Raw genomic sequence first — 23,463 nt, 5'->3', positions numbered from 1 at the left:
GGAGGTTGTTCTGCGAGAGATAGGATGACAGTTGGTTGTAGGCGGCACGTTCCAAGGTTTTAGAGAGGAATGAAAGAAGAGATACAGGTCTGTAGCTTTGGATGTCAGTAGCGTCTAGGGTTCACATTGATCCAGACAAAACTAAGGCTGTGCGCCATTTCCCAGTTCCCACCAACCTGAAAGCCTTACAGAGCTCCCTGGGCATGGCAGGATGGTATCATCTCTTTGTCCCTAACTTCTCACAGATTGCTAAGCCACTCCATGCCTTAAAGAGAAAAGGGGCAAGGTTCTTCTGGTCCCCTGCGTGCCAAGCTGCTTTTGATAAAGAACATCTGGTAACCAGATCTTGTAATGGAAAAAGTCCTCACGTTTGCCAGCCTGAATCAGGCTGAGAGGAATTATGCTGCCAATGAGTTGGAATGGTTGGCTGTGGTGTTGGCATTGGAAAAGTAGAGGGTCTATCTCGAAGGTCGTCCTTTCACTGTGGTAACAGATCATGCCCCTATTCTGTGAGTGTTTTAGACCACCAAACCCAACATTCGGCTCATCAGGTGGGTAAAGTACAACACTGTATCAGATGCCCTGTCCCGAGCTCAAACAGGAGATCAAACCTCCATACTTGTGTGTGCTACCATCATATCAGCCTCACCTGGACCATCAAAGGAGCTTCCTATCTACATTGAGGCCATGTGGAAGGCACAACAGGAATACACTGAATGTCAGGCCTTGTATCAAAAGATTGTGGAAAATGGCAAGGTGCTATCAACTCAAATACCACCATCAGCATAATGGAGGATCTCATCTGTCATGTTGTCACACTCCCCTACAAGACCATGTACCAACTTTACATACCTGCCAGCCTCAGGAAGCACATTCTCTAGTATTTCTAGTATTACCAAGACCCCTTCTCTTGTCATCTTGGAAGGCATAAAACCTGATCACACCCGAGTTAATAGTTAAGGTTAGGCATTGACCTCCTAAAGGTAAGGTTAGACATTGACCTCTTAAAGCTAAGGTTAGACATTAACCTCTAATAGTTAAGGTTAGACATTGACCTCTAATAGTTAGGTTTAGACATTGACCTCTTATAGTTAAGGTTAGACATTAACCTCTAATAGTTAAGGTTAGACATTGACCTCTAATAGTTAAGGTTAGACATTGACCTCTAATAGTTAAGGACTACAGGGACTTAGGGGTGTCACAGTAAATATCAATGTTTTTCATGTTAAATAAAAATGATATTGACAAATTTGACCCACTCTCATACTGAAGTGTTTCCTGCTCTGACAGCTCGGCACAGTGGCATCGGATCAGCGACGAGGACAGAGAGCGTCTGAGTCATCGCTCAGAGGATGGAGAGTTCTGGTAAAACTTGGCTATTTTTTTTTTATCTCCAGCCTACCTAAACGTCATCAAGTCAGGGTGAAGGTAACATCTTCTCTGTCTTTCAGGATGTCTTTCACAGACTTCCTGCGACATTACTCCCGGCTGGAAATCTGCAACCTGACGCCCGACGCCCTCAGCGACAACTCCATCTCTAAGTGGGCCCTGTCCACGTTCGATGGCAGCTGGAGGAGAGGATCCACTGCTGGAGGCTGCAGGAACTTTCCCAGTGAGTGATCCTGTCAGACAGGGAGTAGGTTAGCACTGCAGCTGTGACAACCATAAATGGCCTCATTAATATAGCGCTTTTCTCCAAAGCGCTTCACAGGAATGACTGACATTCACCCATCCACGCACACATTCACACACCGACGGCGGAGTCAACCACGCAGGGCGACTGCCAGCTCGTCGGGAGCAATTAGGGTGAGGTGTCTTGCTCAGGGACACCAGGCACTCAGCTAGGAGGAGCCCGCCCCCCCATCACACACATTGTTGGTTGGACCAGAGGGGCCACCCTCTAACTGGCTTTATGGCTGAGTAAGTAACTGATCAAGTTACACCATTGGTCAGTTGAGTGACGTATACCAACGACATCACCATGGGCGTTGCTTATGAAGCTGCAGTCACAGTCGTTAGAGAGATAAAAGTGTGGATGAAAGGAAATTTCCTTCAGCTAAATAGTGCCAAAACTGAAGCTATTTTGGTTGGCACACCACACCAGGTTCACTCATCCAACCATAACCCACATCACCTTCTCTGGCAAAAACATACCACGATCACAAACAGTCACTAACCTGGGTGTAAAATTTGACACCAATCTCAAATTTGACACCCACATTAAATATGCATGACCTCCTTTTTCCACCTCAAAAACATTGCCAAACTCCGTCCCACACTCAGATGCTGAGAAACTTGTCCACGCCTTTATCTCCTCAAGACTGGACTACTGCAATGCTCTCCTCATCGGGATTCCTTACAAGAGCCTTCAAAAACTACAATATGCATGCCTGCAGACAAACATTGTCTACAATCTAACTTCCCCCCTAATAGCAAAGCTCTAAGTGAAGCATCTCGGCCTTCAAGAACATGATTAATTGGCTTGTTGGACACGTTGTTGTTGGAGATAGCTGGAGTTTACTGTGGTAACGGTCTTGGTTAGCTTAGCATTATTACTAGCATTAGCTAGCATTAACACTCAGCCACTTGCTGCACCTGAAACTCCTCACCAACATGATATTTAGTCACCACAACACTGTGACATTTAGTAGTATGTGTGATACCATAGGAAACCAGCCATCCATCGTCTACCGCTTATCCTGTATCCTCGGGGAGCTGATCCCAGCTGTCATTGGGCGACGGCAGGGTAAACCTGGACAGGTAACCAGTCTATCACAGGGCCAACATGTAGAGACAGACAACCATTCATACTCACATTCACACCTACGGGCAATTTAGAGTCATCAATGAACCTATCCCCATCCTGCATGTCTTTGGACTGTGGGAGGAAGCCGGAGAACCCGGAGAGAACCCACACTCACGTGGTGCTGCTAACGCTACAATAGCAAAGATGGAGATGGAAGGAGATCACGTGATTGATCCGCATCCCCCCCAACAGTGTTGCCCTGGTGACGGACTAACAGGCTGCAGGTTGTAGAGACGGTGTGAGTCGAGAGATGGATGGATTTTTTTAAGTGTGGTGTTGATGTTGAGAAGTTTTTTTCAAACTGCAGACACGTTCTGGACAAACCCTCATTTTGTGATCAAGCTTGATGAAGAGGACGACGACCCAGATGATGGAGAGGCCGGCTGCAGCCTCGTGGTCGGTCTGATTCAGAAGAATCGCAGACGCAGGAGGAAAATGGGAGAAGATATGAACACAATTGGATTCGCCATCTACGAGGTGAGAAAATGGCTTATGTGTTTGGTTCTTCTTTGGTACAACACACAGACCGAAGATACCAGGGACTCATTAGCAAACATGAGGGCAGGCTTGGAGGGAGACGCAAGGGGACAGGGCAGACTCACCAGACTAATGATATACAGAATAAGGGAGGGAAAACTAAAACAAGAGGAAGTAAAGCTAAAACAGGACACAACTGGAAATCAACAAGACAAAACACAAGAGCCAGACGTGCAAATGACATCCTTGGTGGAGGTAATGAGTGTCAGTCGGTTTGTTAACTCTTCTTTTTTCTTGTGTTCCAGGTCCCTGAAGAGGTACGGAGATGATGATCTCACTTTCTGCTGCTCGGTGTTGTTGCTCTGCATTTCATTTCATTAGCTGCAACACATTCAGTCTGACGTCTCACCTGGTGTCTCTCTGTCAGTACTGCGGTCAGAGGAACCTCCACCTGAACAGAAACTTCTTCCTGCGCCACGCCTCCGCCTGCAGGTGTGAACAGGTTCAGGTTTAACTGCAGGTGTGAAATAGGTTCAGGTGTGAACAGCTGTGACACTTATCATATATCATATCATGTTTTCTGACTGATTATAATAATATGAATGACTTGATAGACGAGCGTGCTGTTCCAATTTAAAGCTGCTTGTGTTTGCTGCTGCAGGGAGCTGGACGACCCCGTCGCCTCCAGAGTGGAGCAGGTGAGACCCAAATGAGAGCTTTGACTGTTAACCAACTCTTTCATAGAGACGTGTGGATTAATTCCACCATCACATGTGTGGTGTGAGCAGGACTAGTGTTGGTAATGTTGGGACACTTTAGTAGCTTGAGTGTTGCTGATCCAGAGTTTTTGCTAACTTCAGGGCTTACTCTCTTCACTTTCATTACCAGCTGGGTGACAACAAGACAGGTTCAGTCAGGACCACTTTGTCAAAAAGAATCTTTATTTATTTGCACAAGTTTCATTTGGCGGTATGGTACTGTTCTGGGACTCCCTGCTCTTCCACGCGCTTGCGTGGAAAGCCTGAGGCAGGAAGAGCACCTTCCTGCCCTTCATGAGCCATCATGAACGGCATAAGCAGGGAGCGTAGCAGCAAGAAAAACCCCAGACAGAGCAGACCAACAAGAACAATGGTAAGGTACATAACAGATGACAGGAGGAGCTGGGGTGGAGGTGGGTTGAAAAAGCCGGCAGAGGAAGCAATGAGGGAGGTCAGGCTAGAGCGGTTTAAATAGCGCGCTCTGAATGCAATTTCCCAATAGGAAGCGGGTACGGGGAGTCAGCTGAGCCGTCAGCTGATCTCCTCGGTTTTGACAGCTACGCTGTTGCTGCTGATTTGGAGCTTGACGTCGTGGCCTGCCAGAACTAACGCTACGCTTGATTTCAGTCAGGACCACTTTGTCAAAAAGAATCTTTATTTATTTGCACAAGTTTCATTTGGCGGTATGGTACTGTTCTGGGACTCCCTGCTCTTCCACGCGCTTGCGTGGAAAGCCTGAGGCAGGAAGAGCACCTTCCTGCCCTTCATGAGCCATCATGAACGGCATAAGCAGGGAGCGTAGCAGCAAGAAAAACCCCCAAAACGACCACACCGGCAATTTCCCTGACCCTCTTTCTACGAAAGATGTCAGGGGGCTATCTGAGTTCAAATAAATGTAGCCTATTTAGGTAGGAGATTAGTAGATCCATTGCCCCTCAGCTTGATGAATAAAGAGGAGACAGACGTATCCTATCTGCTCTTCCACGCGCTTGCGTGGAAAGCCTGAGGCAGGAAGAGCACCTTCCTGCCCTTCATGAGCCATCATGAACGGCATGAGCAGGGAGCGTAGCAGCAAAGAAAACGTATCCTATCTGCTCTTCCACACGCTTGCGTGGAAAGCCTGAGGCAGGAAGAGCACCTTCCTGCCCTTCATGAGCCATCATGAACGGCATAAGCAGGGAGCGTAGCAGCAAAGAAAAGCGTATCCTATCTGCTCTATCACGCGCTTGCGTGGAAAGCCTGAGGCAGGAAGAGCACCTTCCTGCCCTTCATGAGTTATCATGAACGGCATAATATATTAATAATAATAACAATAATAATAATAGTAATAATAATAATATGATAATAATACATATATTTGTTGGCGCCTTTCAAACACCCCATGTCACCTTACATGATAAATTCAATTCAATTTTGTATTGTCAAACAACAGAGGTCATCTCCGGACACTTAATATTGAGCAGGACTAGAATACACTCAAAATTTCAAGAGTCACCACAATTTCAAAGTCCCAACATCACCCAGGGGCAAGCTTTACAGCGACAGTGGCGAGAAAAAACTGCCTTAATAGGCTTTTAGGCAGAAATCTCGTGCAGCCCAGGCCCTTGGGTTCCAACTGCATTTGGTGTTGGTAGTATAGTAGTAGTAGCTTTAACAGTAGTGATGCATTAACAGAAGCATGTATCAAGTAGTGGTCCGTGGCAGCAGGCACAGCCAGGCCGGGAGCGCAGCAGCAAAGAAAAGACCCCCAAAACGACCACGACGGCAATTCCCTGACCCTCTTGCTACAAGAGATGTCAGGAGGCTGAGTTAAAAATAAATGTAGCCTATTTAAATAGGAGATAGGCCGATCAGTTACCCCTCGGCTTGGTGAATAATAATATTTTGATTATACTTATGTACATCCAATATTCGGCTCATGGCTTGAGAATCTAGGATGGCGCAGATAACGTTCATAAGCAGGTGAGGACCATCTGCCCATGTCTTTTAGTTTGGGCACATTGCTGCTGTAGTTGCTGCCCCAAAGCAGAACGAATGAGCCATGCAGCGTTCTGGAGAGAGGCCGCAGAATTGCAGAGGAGGCGGAGGCAAGAGGGGAACCAGGCTTGTGACAGGGGTTCTCCTCCCTCCGTGATGAACGCGGCTCCTGTGGGCTGGCTGGAGCACGGCTCCCAGATAGCGGGCCATGGAAGACAATGGACAAAAAACAGAGTTAGTTTGGGAATTAGGAACAGATATTCCGCTTCTGTCTCTATCAGTTTTGGAATGTTTCAGGAACACAAAGGTAATGACTGGACTGTTATTGACGAATAAAGTGTACGTTAGCAGCAAAAGAGATAAATAACACTTGTACCATGTAAAGTGCACTGTAAACAGATATTTTAAAATGTAACATGAAATGTAGTAGCTGCCTGAAACCCGACGGACAAAGGCTTAATGAACCTGGCGCTTGCTCCATTTTGCTCTGTGTACTCATCACTGGCTGCCAGCGTGCTCTGCGTGATGATGTAACCAGCATAGCAAACAGAATTGAAGTGACTAGATCGCTGTCACTGTATTGCTGTGTAGGATGTTAATAAAAATGAAATGGCTGGATCGGAATGCTGGATCGGCCTCATTCATCCGATGTCCAGCTAATTAGTCGATATCGGAGCTGATGTCTGATCCGAGTATCTCTATTAAAACCCATAAGGCTGTTCCTAACAGTGAGCCTATGAGCCAAAGCACCCGTTCCATGGTGGGTGATTAATTTGTGCAAAAGTGGAGTGTGGTGAAAGGGAGACGAATTTCTTGCCTTGGGTTCCTCTCTTGAAGCCGTTTAGCAGGAGCTTAATGGATGGATTCTCTAGCAAGCTATTGGCGGATGGATCCGAGCAGCGCAGGTGGAACTGGACACCTGCGAGGAGGCCTTTGATGGAGGACGGCTGCATTTGCGGGACTCAAAACAGTGAACCAAAAGCATATGCGGCCTGGAATGTGAGCTGCTAGATGATGAAGATCCCCAGCAAGGATGCCCAAGTAAGGCGTCTTATAAATCTGTTAATTAGTTACAGTTGACAAATTGCATACGTTTTAATGGATTTGTGGAACATTGGAGTCCAAAAGATGTCACCTTATCCTCATCTGCTTTTGGCCTGCCGGCGGATGGGCTATAGCCACGGGTTTGGGACACAGCTTGCATGGTGTGAGAAAGAACTGCGAATGGTGCAAGAAGGAGCTTAGCGGCCAGTGCAGTGCCTGCTGATTAGAGCCAGGTCGACCACAGACCAGTCCAGTCTTTGGTTAACCTCTGAATGAACATGGCAGCCCTGGCAGAGAATGATTTGTGGTATTCATAAAACAGAGTTCCCCCGTATGACATGGCAAGATCGGCAATGATGGAAAGATCCATTTCGGCTGGACGGATGGATAGACTTCGCAGATTACATCTCTGTATACGCCATAACAACGGAGAATCCTGCTAGTGTCAGAGTCTTTCCAGGTCTAGGATCATAAGGCTATCTTCCGTATCAACATCACGGACACATCACCACAATCTACCACACACTTATCATTACGCTTGTTCAGGATGGTCTTGGCTTGACTTGACTTATCACGCCGACGAGAGCTGCAGGTGTCTGAGGGGGCGGGCTCTAAGAGACTGTAGCCGAACGCCGTCGAGTCTGACAGCAGAGTCAACGTGACTCAAGCGATAGGCTATATGCAGCGGTACACCTATTTGTGGCCCCAGAACTATTATTTTTTCCGTATATGTTTTGGTTGGGTCAACACGTGTATCGGGACTTGTCTCCATGCCAACGATACACAGAGCCTGTTATTGGGTCGCGCTGCGAGCATTTTTAGTTTCACTTTCGTTTTTGAAGCGGTTCGCATATTGCCACTTTGCCAGTAGGAGCATAGATAGATAGCATAGACGGGAAAAGATTACATGGAAATGGCGTGTTCCAAGTTCTCTGCCTAGAGAAAGGTGGACAGTGAAATCGCCAATTTAAAGAAGAATGGACTGAAAAGTTTGCATTCATTCTTCCTCCAACCAGCACAAGACCCATGAGCTTAATATGCCAGGAGACTATCTGTGATGAAGATTTCCAATTTGAAACGGCATTATGAGACAAAGCATACAAATTTTGAAGAAACATATCCTCAAAATTCAGAGGTAAGAACAACAAAAAGAAATGCACTAAATACAGTATATCACATGTGGCCTGACCGACCTCAATAAACGGACCTTTGAGTCATTGAAAAACATCTTTGTGGCCCTGAGGATTGTAATTGAGTACCCCTGCTATATAGGCTATATATACACATGTATATACGCATATATACACACACGCATGTACACGCACACGCAGGCGACGTGTGTGTGTTTTTTTTTTTTTTTTTTTTAGTATATTTGTATTATCATCCTATGTTTGAATTAACTATACCTCACATAATATAAATAGGCCTGCTCACAACACAATGCACGGAACTTTGGATCAAGCCATAAGATTAGCGACCAAAATAAAGGCAAAGCATTTCACCACAAGGTGGCCGCCGAGTGCGGACCTGAACACACGTCATTGAACTTTTAACCAATGAGAACCATTCCGCTGTAGCGGAGGGTGGGCAAGCCGGTTGTAGCCGTCGCAGACTGCGCTGCTTAGCGCTGCGAGAAGCGGCTCTTGAAAACTATTACCGCGATGTTTTAGGTCACGTGATATGGCCGCGACCCTGTGACGTATTTGTAGTCAGCTGCTAGCAAAAACAAATTCTAGCCATCATGCATCGCTTCAACCCACATACAATGCGTTAGGTACATCGGGTCGAATTCGCCTACTGAAATCAGAGCGCAGCAGGATTTGACTAGATCGACATCATTACCTGCGACTGCGGGGATCTGGCTTCTCAGATTGCCAGAGATGGCAGCAGCGGGACTGTAGAATGGGACGCCGGTGGAGGTTGGGACTGCACTTCCCAGAGTTCAGCGCGGGATAGAGACGCCGTCGGGGGGTGTCGGAGTGACGTCTTCGGCCCGCGTCGAGGAGGAAGCGGCAGGTTCCCGGGATGTAAACACGGCGGCCTGGAGGTAGAGGTAAGATCGGGCCTAAAAAATCCAGCCCGACCCGACCCAGGCCCGCGGGATTAAAGCCCGACCCGGCCCGAACCCGAGCAATTAACTTGATTTGCAGGCCCGAGCCCGAACCAAACCCGAAATTTCATATTTTATTTGTGAGGACTCAGAGTACGTCCTTAAGAATCTAGCGCGGCACTTTAAGAGAGAGAGAGAGAGAGAGAGAGAGAGAGAGCGCAGAGAGAGAGACGGGGAGAGGGAGAGAGAGAGAGCGCAGAGAGAGAGACGGGGAGAGGGAGAGAGAGAGAGCGCGCAGAGAGAGAGAGCGCGCAGAGAGACAAAGAAGAGCAATGACGGGGTGGATAATAGACATTTAAATAGAATAATGCAAATAAATGTGAATATATATATGAAAATAAATAAAAAAATAAAAAAATAAAAAAAAAAGTCAGCGAGGGAGAAGCCCGGCCCGACCCGACCCGAACGTAATGATTGACATTTTATACCCGACCCGACCCGAAATTCGGGTCGGGTCGGGCTCGGGCTCGGGCTCGGGCTTAAGATCTTACCTCTACGTGAGTCCAACCGCCCGAACTCAGCGACATCTTGCCGACAGACTCATGCAGAAATCAGACGGGGGGTGGGGGGGTTGTTTACCTGCCCCTCGGTTCGGTTTCCCTCCACGACGCCTCCTCACATCGCTGGATTCTTAACAACTACAACAGGAAGCGAAGCGCGTCGTCCGTCAAGAGTTTCTGGAGCGACTTCCAACAAAGTGTAGCAACGACCAGAGGTTTCACTTCCCTCTCCTTCCGCCTTCGCCACGTCGCTTCAGGCGCACTCGGCGTTCATTTCCGGCAGCGAGAATCGATAACGGCGATATCGGCGTCCTCGGAAGTGTCCCATCGCCTTCCTAACGTCGAGTTTGTTGACAATAGTTGCCCCCGCCACGACTGGGCAACGGTCGGCGTGTTGTTGACGTTGTGGTGATGCGTAAGCTTTCACTTCCCATTGCGCATGCGCGGTAGATTTTTTCTTTTTTTTATTTATACACAACACGGTGCATCCAAACAGATAAATAAAAAAGGACACATCAATGGATCAAAATGGATATCATGTTTTAAAATAAATATATTATATAAAATATTATTATGTTTTCTTAATTTATATTGAAATTATATTTAATGCTTTAAAAAAAGTATGTTTAAAAATCATATTCTTCTATAATGTTGATAATTCCATTTGGATTAGAGGTAAGATCGGGCCTAAAAAATCCAGCCCGACCCGACCCAGGCCCGCGGGATTAAAGCCCGACCCGGCCCGAACCCGAGCAATTAACTTGATTTGCAGGCCCGAGCCCGAACCAAACCCGAAATTTCATATTTTATTTGTGAGGACTCAGAGTACGTCCTTAAGAATCTAGCGCGGCACTTTAAGAGAGAGAGAGAGAGAGAGAGAGAGCGCAGAGAGAGAGACGGGGAGAGGGAGAGAGAGAGAGCGCAGAGAGAGAGACGGGGAGAGGGAGAGAGAGAGAGCACGCAGAGAGACAAAGAAGAGCAATGACGGGGTGGATAATAGACATTTAAATAGAATAATGCAAATAAATGTGAATATATATATGAAAATAAATAAATAAATAAAAAAAATAAAAAAAAGTCAGCGAGAGAGAAGCCCGACCCGGGTCGGGTCGGGCTCGGGCTTAAGATCTTACCTCTACCTGGAGGGAAGAGCTGGAAGGTGAAGCGGTAGCGGCCTCTAAGCTTTGGATCCTGGAATTCATGCTGGAAATGGATGAGTGGGTGGAAGACAGCGCTGCCATGATGGCGTCGTTTCCCGGAGCTGCAGAGGCGACTGCTGGAGTCGGGGCTCTAGCTCTTTTGGCCGGCGGGGCAGCAGCTGGAGTCGGAGCGAATGCTGAGTTCCGGGAGCTGTGTTGGCGTTTGCTGAAGCTTCCGAGGAGCGGAGGCAGGAGCTGATCGGCGGGTGGAGGTTGAGACCCAGCGAAATTTAAAATAAAGCTAACAGTCCCTGGTGTGACGCTCCGACCGGAGCGGTAACATCGTTGGCAAACAGAAACTCCAGCGGCTTGGAATCGGCCGGTCATCGAGCAATGGGACATCTGTGGCGTTACCTTGCCTGCCGGGCGAGAGCTTCGACGGAGAGATGGAGCCCTCTCATCGTCGTAGATTCGTCGGCTTCCTCTGTTTCGGGGTTTTGCTGAGGCTCCGTACCGTCATATTGCCGCGGGTCCTCGACATGGACGGAGAGCGACGACATCAGTAGCAGCAGGGTGAGTACGAACGTGAATAGCGAATTCTCTTCGAACGGGAGCTCGTTTGAAAAAGCCGGCAGAGGAAGCAATGAGGGAGGTCAGGCTAGAGCGGTTTAAATAGCGCGCTCTGAATGCAATTTCCCAATAGGAAGCGGATACGGGGAGTCAGCTGAGCCGTCAGCTGATCTCCTCGGTTTTGACAGCTACGCTGTTGCTGCTGATTTAGAGCTTGACGTCGTGGCCTGCCAGAACTAACGCTACGCTTGATTTTGTGTCTAGTTGTAGCATTTATTCACCCACAAATAACTGAACACACACTGACCTGCTACATTCACAGCTGTGACGCCGTCACACATACTCCCTCTCTATCCTTCTCTCTCTCCTAATATCACAACACATTGAGCAGGACGAGAATATGCTCATGAGTTTCAGAATCAATACATTTTCAAAGTCCCATCATGAGCAGGAGCAAGCGTTACAGAGCCACCTAGTGGAGAACAACTGTCTCAACATACTTTTAGGCAGAAATGCTGAGCAGACCAGGATCCATGGATGGATCCATCTCCAACATGTCCTTGTAGACCAGAAAGCAGTCAATGCTGAGCAGCATCACAGCAGCAGGTGGCGCTACAACACGCTGCTTCATCATCAGAGCAGTGAGCAGTCTGCATCCGTCAGGACCTTAGCAGACTCTTCTGGACCAGAAAGCACGTCCAGACCCCCGGGAGTCATCCTGGGAGGAGTCCAGTTAGTAACAGTAGAGATGCAGATTTTAGTTAATATCTTTAATCAATAGTCAGCCGCCTTAAAAATGCTAGCAGTAAGAGTCAAACCAGACCACAGTGTCAGTGAAGTCAGGATCAGGTTCCACAACCGTCCAGGGAGACCTGCTAGACCAGAAAGCACAGGGAAACGAACACACACACACACACACACACACACACACACACACAGTCTAACGGTTGACTTAATGTTTCAGATTGAGATCGATGAAGATGATGTGGACGATCGGTTCAGAGGTCTGTTTGGACAGCTGGCAGGAGGGGTGAGCTGCTCAAATAACACATTTGATATATTACGTGTGTGTATGTATGAATGATGGGTAAACTAATAAAAAGCAGGTATGAACATCGGCATCACTTCCTGAACCGACGCTGCAGAAAGACGGCAGCGGTAAACTTGGTCTGTTGGAGTTTAAAGTGCTGTGGACCAAAATCGAGAACTACCTGGTGAGTCTCAGATCCAGATCCACGTGACATTTGAAAGAACGCTGTGCAGGTTCAATCAATAATAAATAGGTAATAATCCTAATATTCAGCTATCAGATCTACAGCGTCCCGCTGGTCTGAGTTCGTCCTGGGGCCACACCTTCTTCTTTTATATATGCGGAAGACAGAGCAGGCACTTCCTGGAATTTCATTGGCTCACCACCTTCAACTGTGGCGTTAGAAGTGTCACAATGACTCTGGCTGACTGGCAGGATACTATGGCTGATGGAAGCTCACGGCAGATTTGCTTGCAGGAGGAAAATATGGATTTTAATGTAAAAGTATAAAGCAATGCATCAGTATGCATCGTTAAAAAGGTGATCAACATTACGTTGATGTGATCAGCTCCCATCTAGTCCTCCACAGAGTCCTCTATATAGTCCTCTATATAGTCCTCTACACAGTCCTCTATATAGTCCTCCACACAGTCCTCTACACAGTCTTCTATCTAGTCCCCTTGTGTGCCTCTGTGTTCCTCGTGGTTCTGCCTCTGTCCGGGTGAGAGGAGAAAGGGGGTCCAACAGTTACTTCAGGTGGTCTAACAGAGTTTCTGCTGTCGTCTGTGTCTCAGACTATTTACCGTCAGAAGGACGTGGACAACTCGGGGACGATGAGCTCCGCTGAGATGAGGACGGCTGTGGAGGAAGCTGGTACAACATATTTCACAATAAAACAAGACTTCTGTCTGCTGCTCTTTTATGCTTTTTATGTGTGTTCAGTCTGTACAACTTCACATAAACGTAATATTACTATATAATACTATCATTATATGATGGATACATGTCAGGACGGACAATCAATGATACTCATGTATTATTAAAGCAGTATTTGAACACAGTTTGTATGTTAACTCAAACCTTTGAGTGGTGTACTCACCTCTGTGACCTTTGACCCCCAGCGTCCTCTGCTGTGTGTGTGTTTCAGGTTTCAGTCTCAACAACTCGCTCCATCAGGTCCTGGTGGCTCGTTACAGTGACCCAGATCTCACCATCGACTTCGACAACTTGGTGGGCTGTTTGGTTCGTCTGGAGAACATGTTCAGTGAGTCCTCAGTCCTCACGCCGACTTATTGGTGGCTGTGATGATGACGACGATAACGATGACTGTTTCCTGTTTCCACAGACATGTTCAACACGCTGGACAAAGACGACTCAGGGACTGTTGAGCTCAACATGATGGAGGTATGAAGCTTAACACATGATGAATAGAGAACTATGGAGACGAGGGCCCTGGAGGCTGTAGGCTAACACAGAAGTCTGTAGAACTGAATAGGAATATTATAAAGATGAGAGATGAGAGATGATCAACATGAATCTCATGTGGTTCTCCTGCAGTGGCTCAACGCCTCTCTGCTTTGAGGATCCAAGACCACCCTGATCCTGGTCCTGGTGCTGGAGACTGAGTGGAGCTGAAAACGTGCACATGTCCATGTGGTGAACATGGTTTGGTCTATATATTCTCTAGTAAACTTGAGGGAGAGGGATGTTGGTGAGAGGAACTGTCTACATCTGTGCTTTATTACATTCTAGACTGTGGCTAAAAAGACATAAGTGTTTATTCATGTTTCGTAGAGCTCCTCCTATGAAGACACTAAAGCTGTTTTGTTATACTTTTTGTTATCTGTTTAAACGGTAGCTTAATTAACACATACAACTACATTAAAGGCTGTTATAAACACATGATGAATGAGTGCTTCTGTGCTTCTGATTGGTCCAGCAGTTACTGTAAATCATCACCGAGTCATTTCGTGTTTTATTTTACTTTGTTTATTTGCCTGAATAAATCATCTTCAGCCCTTTTAATAGAAGTGTTATTAACGCTTTACTCATGACAAGGAAATCAGTGTGAAACATGATTTATTGTAAAACAAAATATGTTACAAAAAATAATCCCTGACAGTGTCATCCAATGAAGAGAGCCTGACTGCAGCTGTGGGCGGGGCACCGGTACTTCTGGTATGATCCACTCTGACGGCATATGACGGCATAAAGCATCAGATGAGTAAAAAATACGGTGTTCGTCAGTGTTTCTGGTATTTTGTCCACCCTGCCCCTCAGTTCAACAGCAGCACAAACTGCACGTTAAGGAAGCTAACCAGGAGCATGCAACCAGACTGCAGCATGTGAAGCTTTCGACTGGCTGACAGCAAAAAGGGGAAGCCCCGCCCACCAACCAGGCCACACCCTTCTCTCCCAAACAGAGTCTCATGGGTTCAAACTTGTCGTGTAACCACACTTCCCGTCCAAACAGGATACAGTTTCTCAGTGTAGCAGTAGGCTTGTTTCGAATCAAGCATGCACATGCATTTGCCTCGCAAAACAAGGCATTCTGGGAAAAAAACGTCACAAATGCTGGTGATAACTTCCCTTTGCGACATGTCACATGACTTTAAAAACTCGCGGTATCTCCAGGTACCTCCCTTCGCATGCTTTTCTCTGCAGATGGTCTGAAATAAGTGCGGACATAAGACACTCCCCTCAACGTTGCCCTAGTTGGTTAGAATTATCACGTGGTATTTCCCACGTGAGAAAATTCCTCAGCCTCCGTCAACAACGGGACTTCAAATGCCTCGGCTCGAGTTCGTCAGCGACGAAGAAAGCCAGCGCCACTGGGCAGGCCATATTCTTTGTGCAAAGTCCGTGAAGTTTCCCCTGGCGCGATAGTTTTTGTTATGTATACAATTATTAATAAAGTTTAAAAAAAAAAAAAAAAAAAAAGTCCGTGAAGTGCACCTGTGTCCGACTTGACGTAGTGGGAACTTGGCGTGTTTATGACGAGTTCCGGCGGATCCTCTCAAGTCTCGTGCATGCATCGGCGCAAATGCATGCGATCCGAAACGCGCCCAGTACCTGACCCTCTTAGCAGGAGGCGGGGCGATGTCGTCTCTCACTTTATGACATCATTTTTGGTTTTCTGGCGAGCAAACTCCTCCGCCCACCTCAGAGCCTCAGTGATGTCACCATTGCTTCCTGTTCCCTTGGCAACTAGCGGAGAGCCCCCAGCACTCCCCCCAAGGTGACGACACACCGCCACCGCCCAATCAGATGCTGAAAAGGACACCGAGTCCTGAGGAGGGAGAGAACAGCCAATCAGATGCGTCAAACAAGGCCTGGCCACTCTGATGTCACTGACAGATGTGTCACCATTGGCTGCGTTTGGGATCGCATGCATTTGCGCCGATGCATGCACGAGACTTGAGAGGATCCGCCGGAACTCGTCATAAACACGTCAAGTTCTCACCACGTCAAGTCGGACACAGGTGCACTTCACAGACTTTTTTTTTAAAACATTTTATTTAAACTTTATTAATAATTGTATACATAACAAAAACTATCGCGCCAGGGGAAACTTCACGGACTTTGCACAAAGAATATGGCGCTGGCTTTCTTCGTCGCTGACGAACTCGAGCCGAGGCATTTGAAGTCCCGTTGTTGACGGAGGCTGAGGAATTTTCTCACGTGGGAAATACCACGTGATAATTCTAACAAACTAGGGCAACGTTGAGGGGAGTGTCTTATGTCCGCACTTATTTCAGACCATCTGCAGAGAAAAGCATGCGGAGGGAGGTACCCTGGAGATACCGCAAGTTTTTTAAAGTCATGTGACATGTCGCAAAGGGAAGTTATCACCAGCTTTTGTGACGTTTTTTTCCCAGAATGCCTGGTTTTGCGAGGCAAATGCATGCACATGCTTGATTCGAAACGCACCTATTACCTTGGGAACTTGACAGGCACACAGAACCTTCCCAGAATGCCTTTGGTGAGCGAGGAGCATCACGTGACTGTGCGGAGCTGCAGCGCTCAGTTGATTCACTGTCTTCATCAAAATCTGACAGGAAACAGCAAGACAGGTGTGTGATGTCATCAAACTGTTTGCATACAAAGTCAAAGCAAAGATGATCTGCTGAGGATGTCTGAGTGTTGAGCTTCTCCTCCAGAGCTCCCTGATTGACCCAGACTCCATCAAGGAAACAGGCATTTGAAAAGTTGTTGGCTTGTCATCTTCTGGAGAGGCAAAGCATGACTTCAGACTTTCTACTCATAGTCATCACGATGTAGTGATGTCAGCATCCATTCATCTGATTATTGCATTTAAATCACAGAATTCTCTTTATTTTGGGATCGTACAGCTGTGGTAAACCATTTGAACACCAATCATATTGAAACAAACAGATTTCAGCATTCTGTCCTCTGCCATCTACTTGCTAGATACAGGTAATATTGATTGATGCATGATGGGGAAATGAAGGATGCAGTGTGTTTGGATAACTTCACCTGTTCATCTACAGAGAAGACTATTGATCAGGTTATTTGTCTTACCGACAGAGAGTCCGTCTCCACAGAATCAACCTGCAGACCCTTCCTGCCTTTCTTTTCCAGCAGAGCCTGAGCTCTCATCGCAGCCTGTGCAAAGCATGATGGGAAAAAAACAGAGTCAGAATGGACAAGCATACACCTGAGGGTCTGTCAGGTCTTAAACCTGAGACCTTTTATAACTAAAGTGAGTCCAAGGTGTGTCTCAGTAAAGTGAGTCTGAAGTGAGTCCAGGGGTGTCAGCAGCATTTGATATGTGGGGGGTCCTGTTTAGGTGGGGGGGGTCTTGTGGCCCTCCCCCAGAAAATGTTGAATTAAGTAGATGCAATTTCCCACATTCTGGTGCATTCTACCATGTTTTTAGAACATGTCTCTTCCCTATATCATGTATCTTGATCCTAGAAATTAAAATGAGAATTAAATAGGCCTATCATTTTTATACTGACATAATGCCTTTGCAATAGTAGTTATACAACAGACTACATAATCCAGTGTTTGCACAGTGTATGGCACAGCGGCATATACACTCATGATAGCCTAAATATTGATCCGAGTGTATTGTTAATTTACACAAGCTTTTTTTTCAGCTACGTAAATTACCCATTTCTTTCTCATCTCCACCACTTTGTTTTTTGTTTCAACATGTTTTCGTTTTCTCTGTGTAACTTCAAACACCAATCAGATTGAACAAAAAGTAGAGCAGTCCAAGTTTGGAGGGGCGTTCGCATCCCCCCCTCTAATTGACAGTATTAAACTTGCCTAGTCTGACTGCCAGGCCAGAGCTCCGGTGTTTAATGCTGTCTGCGGGTGCGTTAAACGGCAGTGTTGCAGCGGTTTTAATACGTCCATGATTGTAACTGACATCTGAAATTGAAATATGACCGATGGCCAGTCCACCCCTGTTGCTGCCGTTAACTTGTTGACCGAGTAGCTGCAAGAAGCAAACTTCCTTTGGTGCTTGTGGGTGCTGCAGGCGTGAATTACCATTTGTGTGGGTATTCTCTTACTGATAAAGTGGAACGGATTTGACCGTGAAGCAATGAAAACAGCACTGGAGAAATTAGACCCGTTATGCACTGATATTTTGAACGGCAAGTGTGTGTGTGTGTGTGTGTGTGTGTGTGTGTGTGTGTGTGTGTGTGTGTGTGTGTTTTTTAAAAGGTGGGGGGGTCCTGACTCCCACTCAATATATGGTGACGACCCCCATGGGTCAGTCTCAGGTGAGTCCGGGGTGTGTCTCAGGTGAGTCCGGGGTGTGTCCCAGCTGTGTATGTGTGTGTGCTCACCTCTCTGGTCTCCAGTTTCCTGATGGCAGTGTTACTGGTCCTCTGCAGAGCTCTGAGTCGACTCTGCAGCTCTCTGCGCTGCCACTGAGGGATGGGGGTGTTATCTACAGCCTGACAGAAAAAACACAGGGTCAAACACTACTCAGTCACTAAACAGGTAGAGGACATGTTTTATCATCATCTCAGAGGCTGCAGTGCATGATGGGTACCTACATCAGAGAGAACTCCGACCTCCTTGGCAAGACGCTGGGTGATGTCTAGGCTTAAGGGGGCGGAGCCTGTCATTCTTGCTGACAGAGAGTCCACATCTTGGGACAACACCTGACCCTCCTCCCGAGCCTGAACGCGACAACATGAAAATCAGAGGTAACACTTTACATTTCAGATTAGACAATTTACAACAAATTAAACAACAAACAAAATAATATTTTTTAAACCATTTTTCGCAAATTCAGAGAGCTTTGATTATTAATTTGATCAGAATGAAATAAATATAATGTATAAAATCAAACTATTATCAACAATGTATGGAATTGTATTGACATTGACAGAGAAAAAGAAAAATAGATCCTTGTGGTAGACCATTGTGAATAATTAAAGCATCTGACCCGCGTCGCCTGCAGGCCCGTCACAGCAACGATACGACTGATTCCTTTCACCATCTGTCTCTCAGAAACGATCACCAGATCCCCGATGGCTCCGGTCTGCAGCAGGTGACTGAACATGACTGACATGTTAAAAAACACTTTATGAGAAGCTCTTAACATTTCATCAGTAATGTGGCAAGTGGACAGAACTATTTATCTTCTAATTAATCAATCAATCAACTGTACTTATAATTTAAACCTACCAAAGTGCTCTTAAGACCAGAGCAGGCAGTTGATATGTCGGCTTGGTACTATAACCGGTAAGGAAGTAATTACAGATATCTAAAATAAATAACTGTACTAGTCACAATTATATGTCAGGTAATTCCTTTTAGAACTAGCCAGGATAGAATTTTAGCTTCAAAAAAAAAAAAGGTATTTACAACATATTTTCAACATGTGGTAATGTAGTTGAAGATATCTGTAATGTGATTCTTAGAAGTGAAAAAGGAGTTGATAATAATAATAATAATAATAATAATAATAATAATAATAATAATAATAATAATAAATATAATAATAATAATCAGGGTTTACTAATTTCTAGATGTGAAAAAATATATTTGTAACATGGAAAAAAAATTATGATTTCAACTGAAAAGCACAGTGAAAAGTCAGACAAGCATGCTGGCTTATTATTTGACATATTGCAAAAAGTGACCAGATGCAGGAGAACATTCAGGCATCTTTACGGCACTTGACATACTTGGACATAAAATAATTCTGGGTATTGTAAATAAACACAGTCAGTATGGCCCAATACATAGGATTTCAAATTCCAGGATGTGATATTGCTTGCTTTACTATTCTGAGCTGTAATCGTCTGTGCAGCAAATACATGAGGAAGAGGGTCAAAGTTCAGGGTGTAATGTCATGACGAAGTGGTACGACTCAACAGAATGAATAATGCATGCAACAGTAATTTGTAAGTAATTTGTAGGATTTGGAAGGCAGCTCATGTCTCAACTTTTAATGCTGGACATCTTTGTGTCAAATGTGTTGCTAAGAGACAGACGTAACACTGTCAATGTAACAGGTGAACAGGTGTGTCTCAGCCTCACGTCCCACAGCAGAGCTCCACAGACGTCTCTCTGTCTGTCTGATCATCCACCAGTTCAGAGACCGCCACCGCCACAGAAACCACCCGCACAGGGTCTGGATACACCTGGAGACAGACAGAGAGACAGTCAGGACACCTGCAGACAGACAGGACGACAGAGAGACAGACGGACAGTCAGAGAGGGAGACAGACAGTGAGACAGTTTCACCTCGTCCACTGTCCTCAGTCCCTTGATGCTCCTGGCTGCCTGCAGAGGAATCTCCTAGCTGTGGACGATCTGATTGGCTGAGATGATGTCACTAACACACCTGTCTACCTGCTGCAGCTGAGAGATGGCCAGTGAACTCTGAGGATAAATAATATATACAGATCTATACAGTAAATATATATATATATAATTCAATAAATTGGGCATATTGGTTTGTTTTTAGCAGTTTGACCTTGACGCTGAAGTCAAAGCGGAGGCGGTCAGCGGATACATGAGATCCTCTCTGCTGAACTGAACAACCCAAAACCTTTCTCAGAGCGAAGTTCAGGAGGTGAGTCGCTGTGTGATTCACCATACAGGACAATCTGTGGACCTGAGAGACACACAGGACAGGCAGACAACAGAATAATTTACGTAGATGTATTGTATATGTTGGACAATAAAACATTTCTGCAGAAATCTTTGTTGACATCCTTAATATTGTTTCTCAGAGAAAGTTATTCTAAAAGTTGTCCCACAAGGCTTCGAGCGTGGGTCACTTCTTTTCATAGTAATTAACCTTTACATACTTGCAATGTCCATCTTTATACATATGACACCATATCATACTGTTGTGGTGATTCAATATGTGTTTGGTATTAACCTGGTCCAGGTGCAGCTGGATCTGGTCTCCAGTCTTCAGGCTCTCAGTGGCAGTCACCTGATGGACAACATACCCCCCTGCCAGGATCACTGTCTCCACAGGGAACAGGACGTCCTGAGAGACAGGAAACACACACCTGGGGTCAGACCCCACCAAGACACACAACAGGTTATCTTCCCATAATGCATTTCCCCTATGAGTGGTCAGCTGACCTGCAGTCCATCCCGGGTGAAGTAGCCCTGGTCATGTGACTGTCCCCCCTGCTCAGAGTAGAAGCAGGTTTGATCCAGGACGACACCACAACACTGACCCTCATTGACCTCCGACACCAGAGTCTGACCATCATAAAGAGCTAGGACTGTCGCACGGCATGCTGGGAAAACTGGGAGTAAAACAAAAATGACCTATCTGAACAGGTGAGAAATGTGTTCAGCTGAGAAAGTAGAGACAGACAGGTCGTACCATATCTGTCCTGCTCCAGTCTGTAGTGGTACTTGAGGTGGTCGTCAGTGTGAGGAACACCAAGACGTTGCAGGTCTGCCAAGCTGAGGACATCCAACATCACCTGAGACTGAACACCTGACTGGAGATCAGACTTCACCTAAGAGGGACAGAGAGACAGATGTCACCTGAGAGGGACAGAGAGACAGACATAACCGGAGAGGGCAAGAGAGACAGACATCATCGGACTGGGACATAGAGACAGACATCATCTGACTGGGACATAGAGATAGACATCACCTGAGTGGGAATTTGATCGTCAGTGACCCGGCGGTGAAGCCTGTCTATACTTCTGGAGGATCTCACTGGACTCATTAAAGACACCAAGGATTTGCTAGCTGTTTGTAGCTCTAATCCAATATCAGCGAAGCTCGTGTGAAGTGGAACAGATCGGTACGTCAGTCAAGTCAATGCCAGTGCTGCATGCTGCTGCCAGAGTTGCTAGCTCTGAGGTTGCTGCTGTTGTTTCTCGTTTCGAAGGGAGTTTGAAAACGGAGACACAGAACACGGAAGGGGAGGAGTAAAGTTTGACTTCCTTCCTTCGGGTGTTGATCACTTGTCCCTCTCACCATCCATTTTCCCCTCACTTGTGAACGAGACCCCCAGATACTTGAACTCCCCCATTAGAGCCCCAAGCAGAGGTTTTTTTGGCAGAGCACCACAGCCTTAGTCTTGGAGGTATGGACCTTCATCCCAACTGCCTCATACTCAGCTGCAAACTGCCCCAGCATGTGCTGCAGGTCAAGTTTTCAAGGAGCCAACACAACCACATCATCTGCAAAAAGCAGGGACGCAATTCTGAGGTCCCCAAATCGGACACTCTCCTCCCACCAGCTGCACCGTAAAATCCTGTTCATGAAAATCACAAACAAGATTGGTAACAAGGAACAACCTGGACAACACCCACTGGAAACCTGTTTGACTTTGTGCCGAGAATATGAACACAGCACTCACTTTATTTATACAGGGACCAGATGGATTTTAGGCCCTGGTACCCCATATTCCTGCAGTACCCCCCCATAGGATGTCCTGAGGGACATGGTCGCACACCTTCTCCCAGTCCACAAAACGCATGCAGTGGTTAGAAAACTCCCTTGCCCCCTCCAACAGACCTCAAGGGTGAAGAGCTGGTCCACCATGGCCAGGATGGAATCAGCATTGTTCCTCCCGCAGGAGGTTTGACAATCAGTTGGAGCCTTCTCTCCAGCACCTTGGAGAAAGCTATCCTGGGAGGCTGAGCAGTGTGATACCCCAATTACCCTGGTCTGCCACTGACAATAAAGAGGTGTGTCAACCAACACATCCCAACAAAGTCCAGAGCCCTCAGTATGTCAGGTCGAACCTCTGGTGCCTTGCCACTGAGGAGCATTTTGACAACCTGTGAACTCTGAAGATTTGGGGGAAGGCTCACTCATATCTCTGGCAAACTCGGTCTCCTCTGTGGAGAACGTTTTGGTCGGGTTCAGGAGTTCTTCAGTGTTCTCCCTATTCAGGGCAAAGTCACACAGCCTTCGTTGTGCAACTCCATCTGGGTTTCCTGAATGGCTCTTTGTCTGGCCCCACCCCTGGGACCACTTTGCCTTGGGAGACCCTACCAGGAGTTACTGGAGCACACAAACCCCTCCACCATGTGATTGTGGCGATTCGTTGTAGTTACATCACAGAAATACTACAAAATTATTTAAATTTCACATATTTAAAACATTCAATAAGTGAAGATATCTTTGTTTCACACCATAAACTGAGACATCCATCAAAGAGGAAAATCATGGAAGTTTACCTTCTGGTTGTCTGCGATCCGTCTTTCCAGCTCATGGCGGTCCACCTGGACTCCTCTCTCCTCTAACATTAGGTCCACCAGGTCCAGAGGGAAACCCAGATCCCTGTGCGGAGACCAGGCCACCGAGGCTGACGGACCCACAGATCACATTTAAATTAATCATCATATTTGAGGAGACAATTGTTAATTAAACTAAAAGTAAGAACATGTTTATAACCATATTAAACAAGGAGGACATGTATTTAGTAACAGAAATCCAAATCCAAACTATAGCTGAAGTTCCATCTATTACTACTACTGCTTCTATTATTATTATTATTAGTCATATTTGTATTATCCTTACGGAGCGTACCCACCAAACGCGATGAACGCGATTGAAACGCGCGACAAA

At 46.3% G+C, this 23,463-nt stretch overlaps 1 protein-coding gene and 1 pseudogene across 2 annotated transcripts; one reads left to right on the top strand and one right to left on the bottom strand.

The window, feature by feature from the left end:
- Positions 1–351: 351 nt before the first annotated feature.
- Positions 352–14,316, top strand: LOC311010817 (calpain-2 catalytic subunit-like; the record flags this gene model as incomplete). Its single annotated transcript, XM_084005464.1, is given in 12 exon segments — positions 352–422; positions 1,273–1,365; positions 1,452–1,612; positions 3,114–3,307; positions 3,723–3,775; positions 3,945–3,981; positions 12,462–12,515; positions 12,518–12,595; positions 13,206–13,284; positions 13,559–13,675; positions 13,757–13,815; positions 13,969–14,316. Coding segments are annotated over 12 exon segments (1,020 nt in total). The 3' UTR covers positions 13,993–14,316.
- A 1,204-nt stretch (positions 14,317–15,520) lies between these two features.
- LOC311010815 (alanine--tRNA ligase, mitochondrial-like) lies at positions 15,521–23,195 on the bottom strand (annotated as a pseudogene). Its single transcript, XR_014599426.1, has 13 exons — positions 23,073–23,195; positions 21,254–21,392; positions 21,004–21,173; positions 20,792–20,905; positions 20,381–20,521; positions 20,149–20,286; positions 19,942–20,045; positions 18,842–18,950; positions 18,447–18,572; positions 18,234–18,344; positions 16,954–17,037; positions 16,349–16,462; positions 15,521–15,700 (listed from the first exon to the last, which is right to left on the bottom strand). The product of XR_014599426.1 is annotated as an alanine--tRNA ligase, mitochondrial-like (transcript).
- Between the last annotated feature and the right edge of the window lie 268 nt (positions 23,196–23,463).

The sequence above is a fragment of the Eutrigla gurnardus genome (assembly GCF_963514095.1).
Source record: "Eutrigla gurnardus genome assembly, chromosome: 3".
Classification (NCBI taxonomy): domain Eukaryota; kingdom Metazoa; phylum Chordata; class Actinopteri; order Perciformes; family Triglidae; genus Eutrigla; species Eutrigla gurnardus.
The sequence above is the reverse complement of the archived record's forward strand: the minus strand, read 5'-3'. Positions and strand labels throughout refer to the sequence as shown.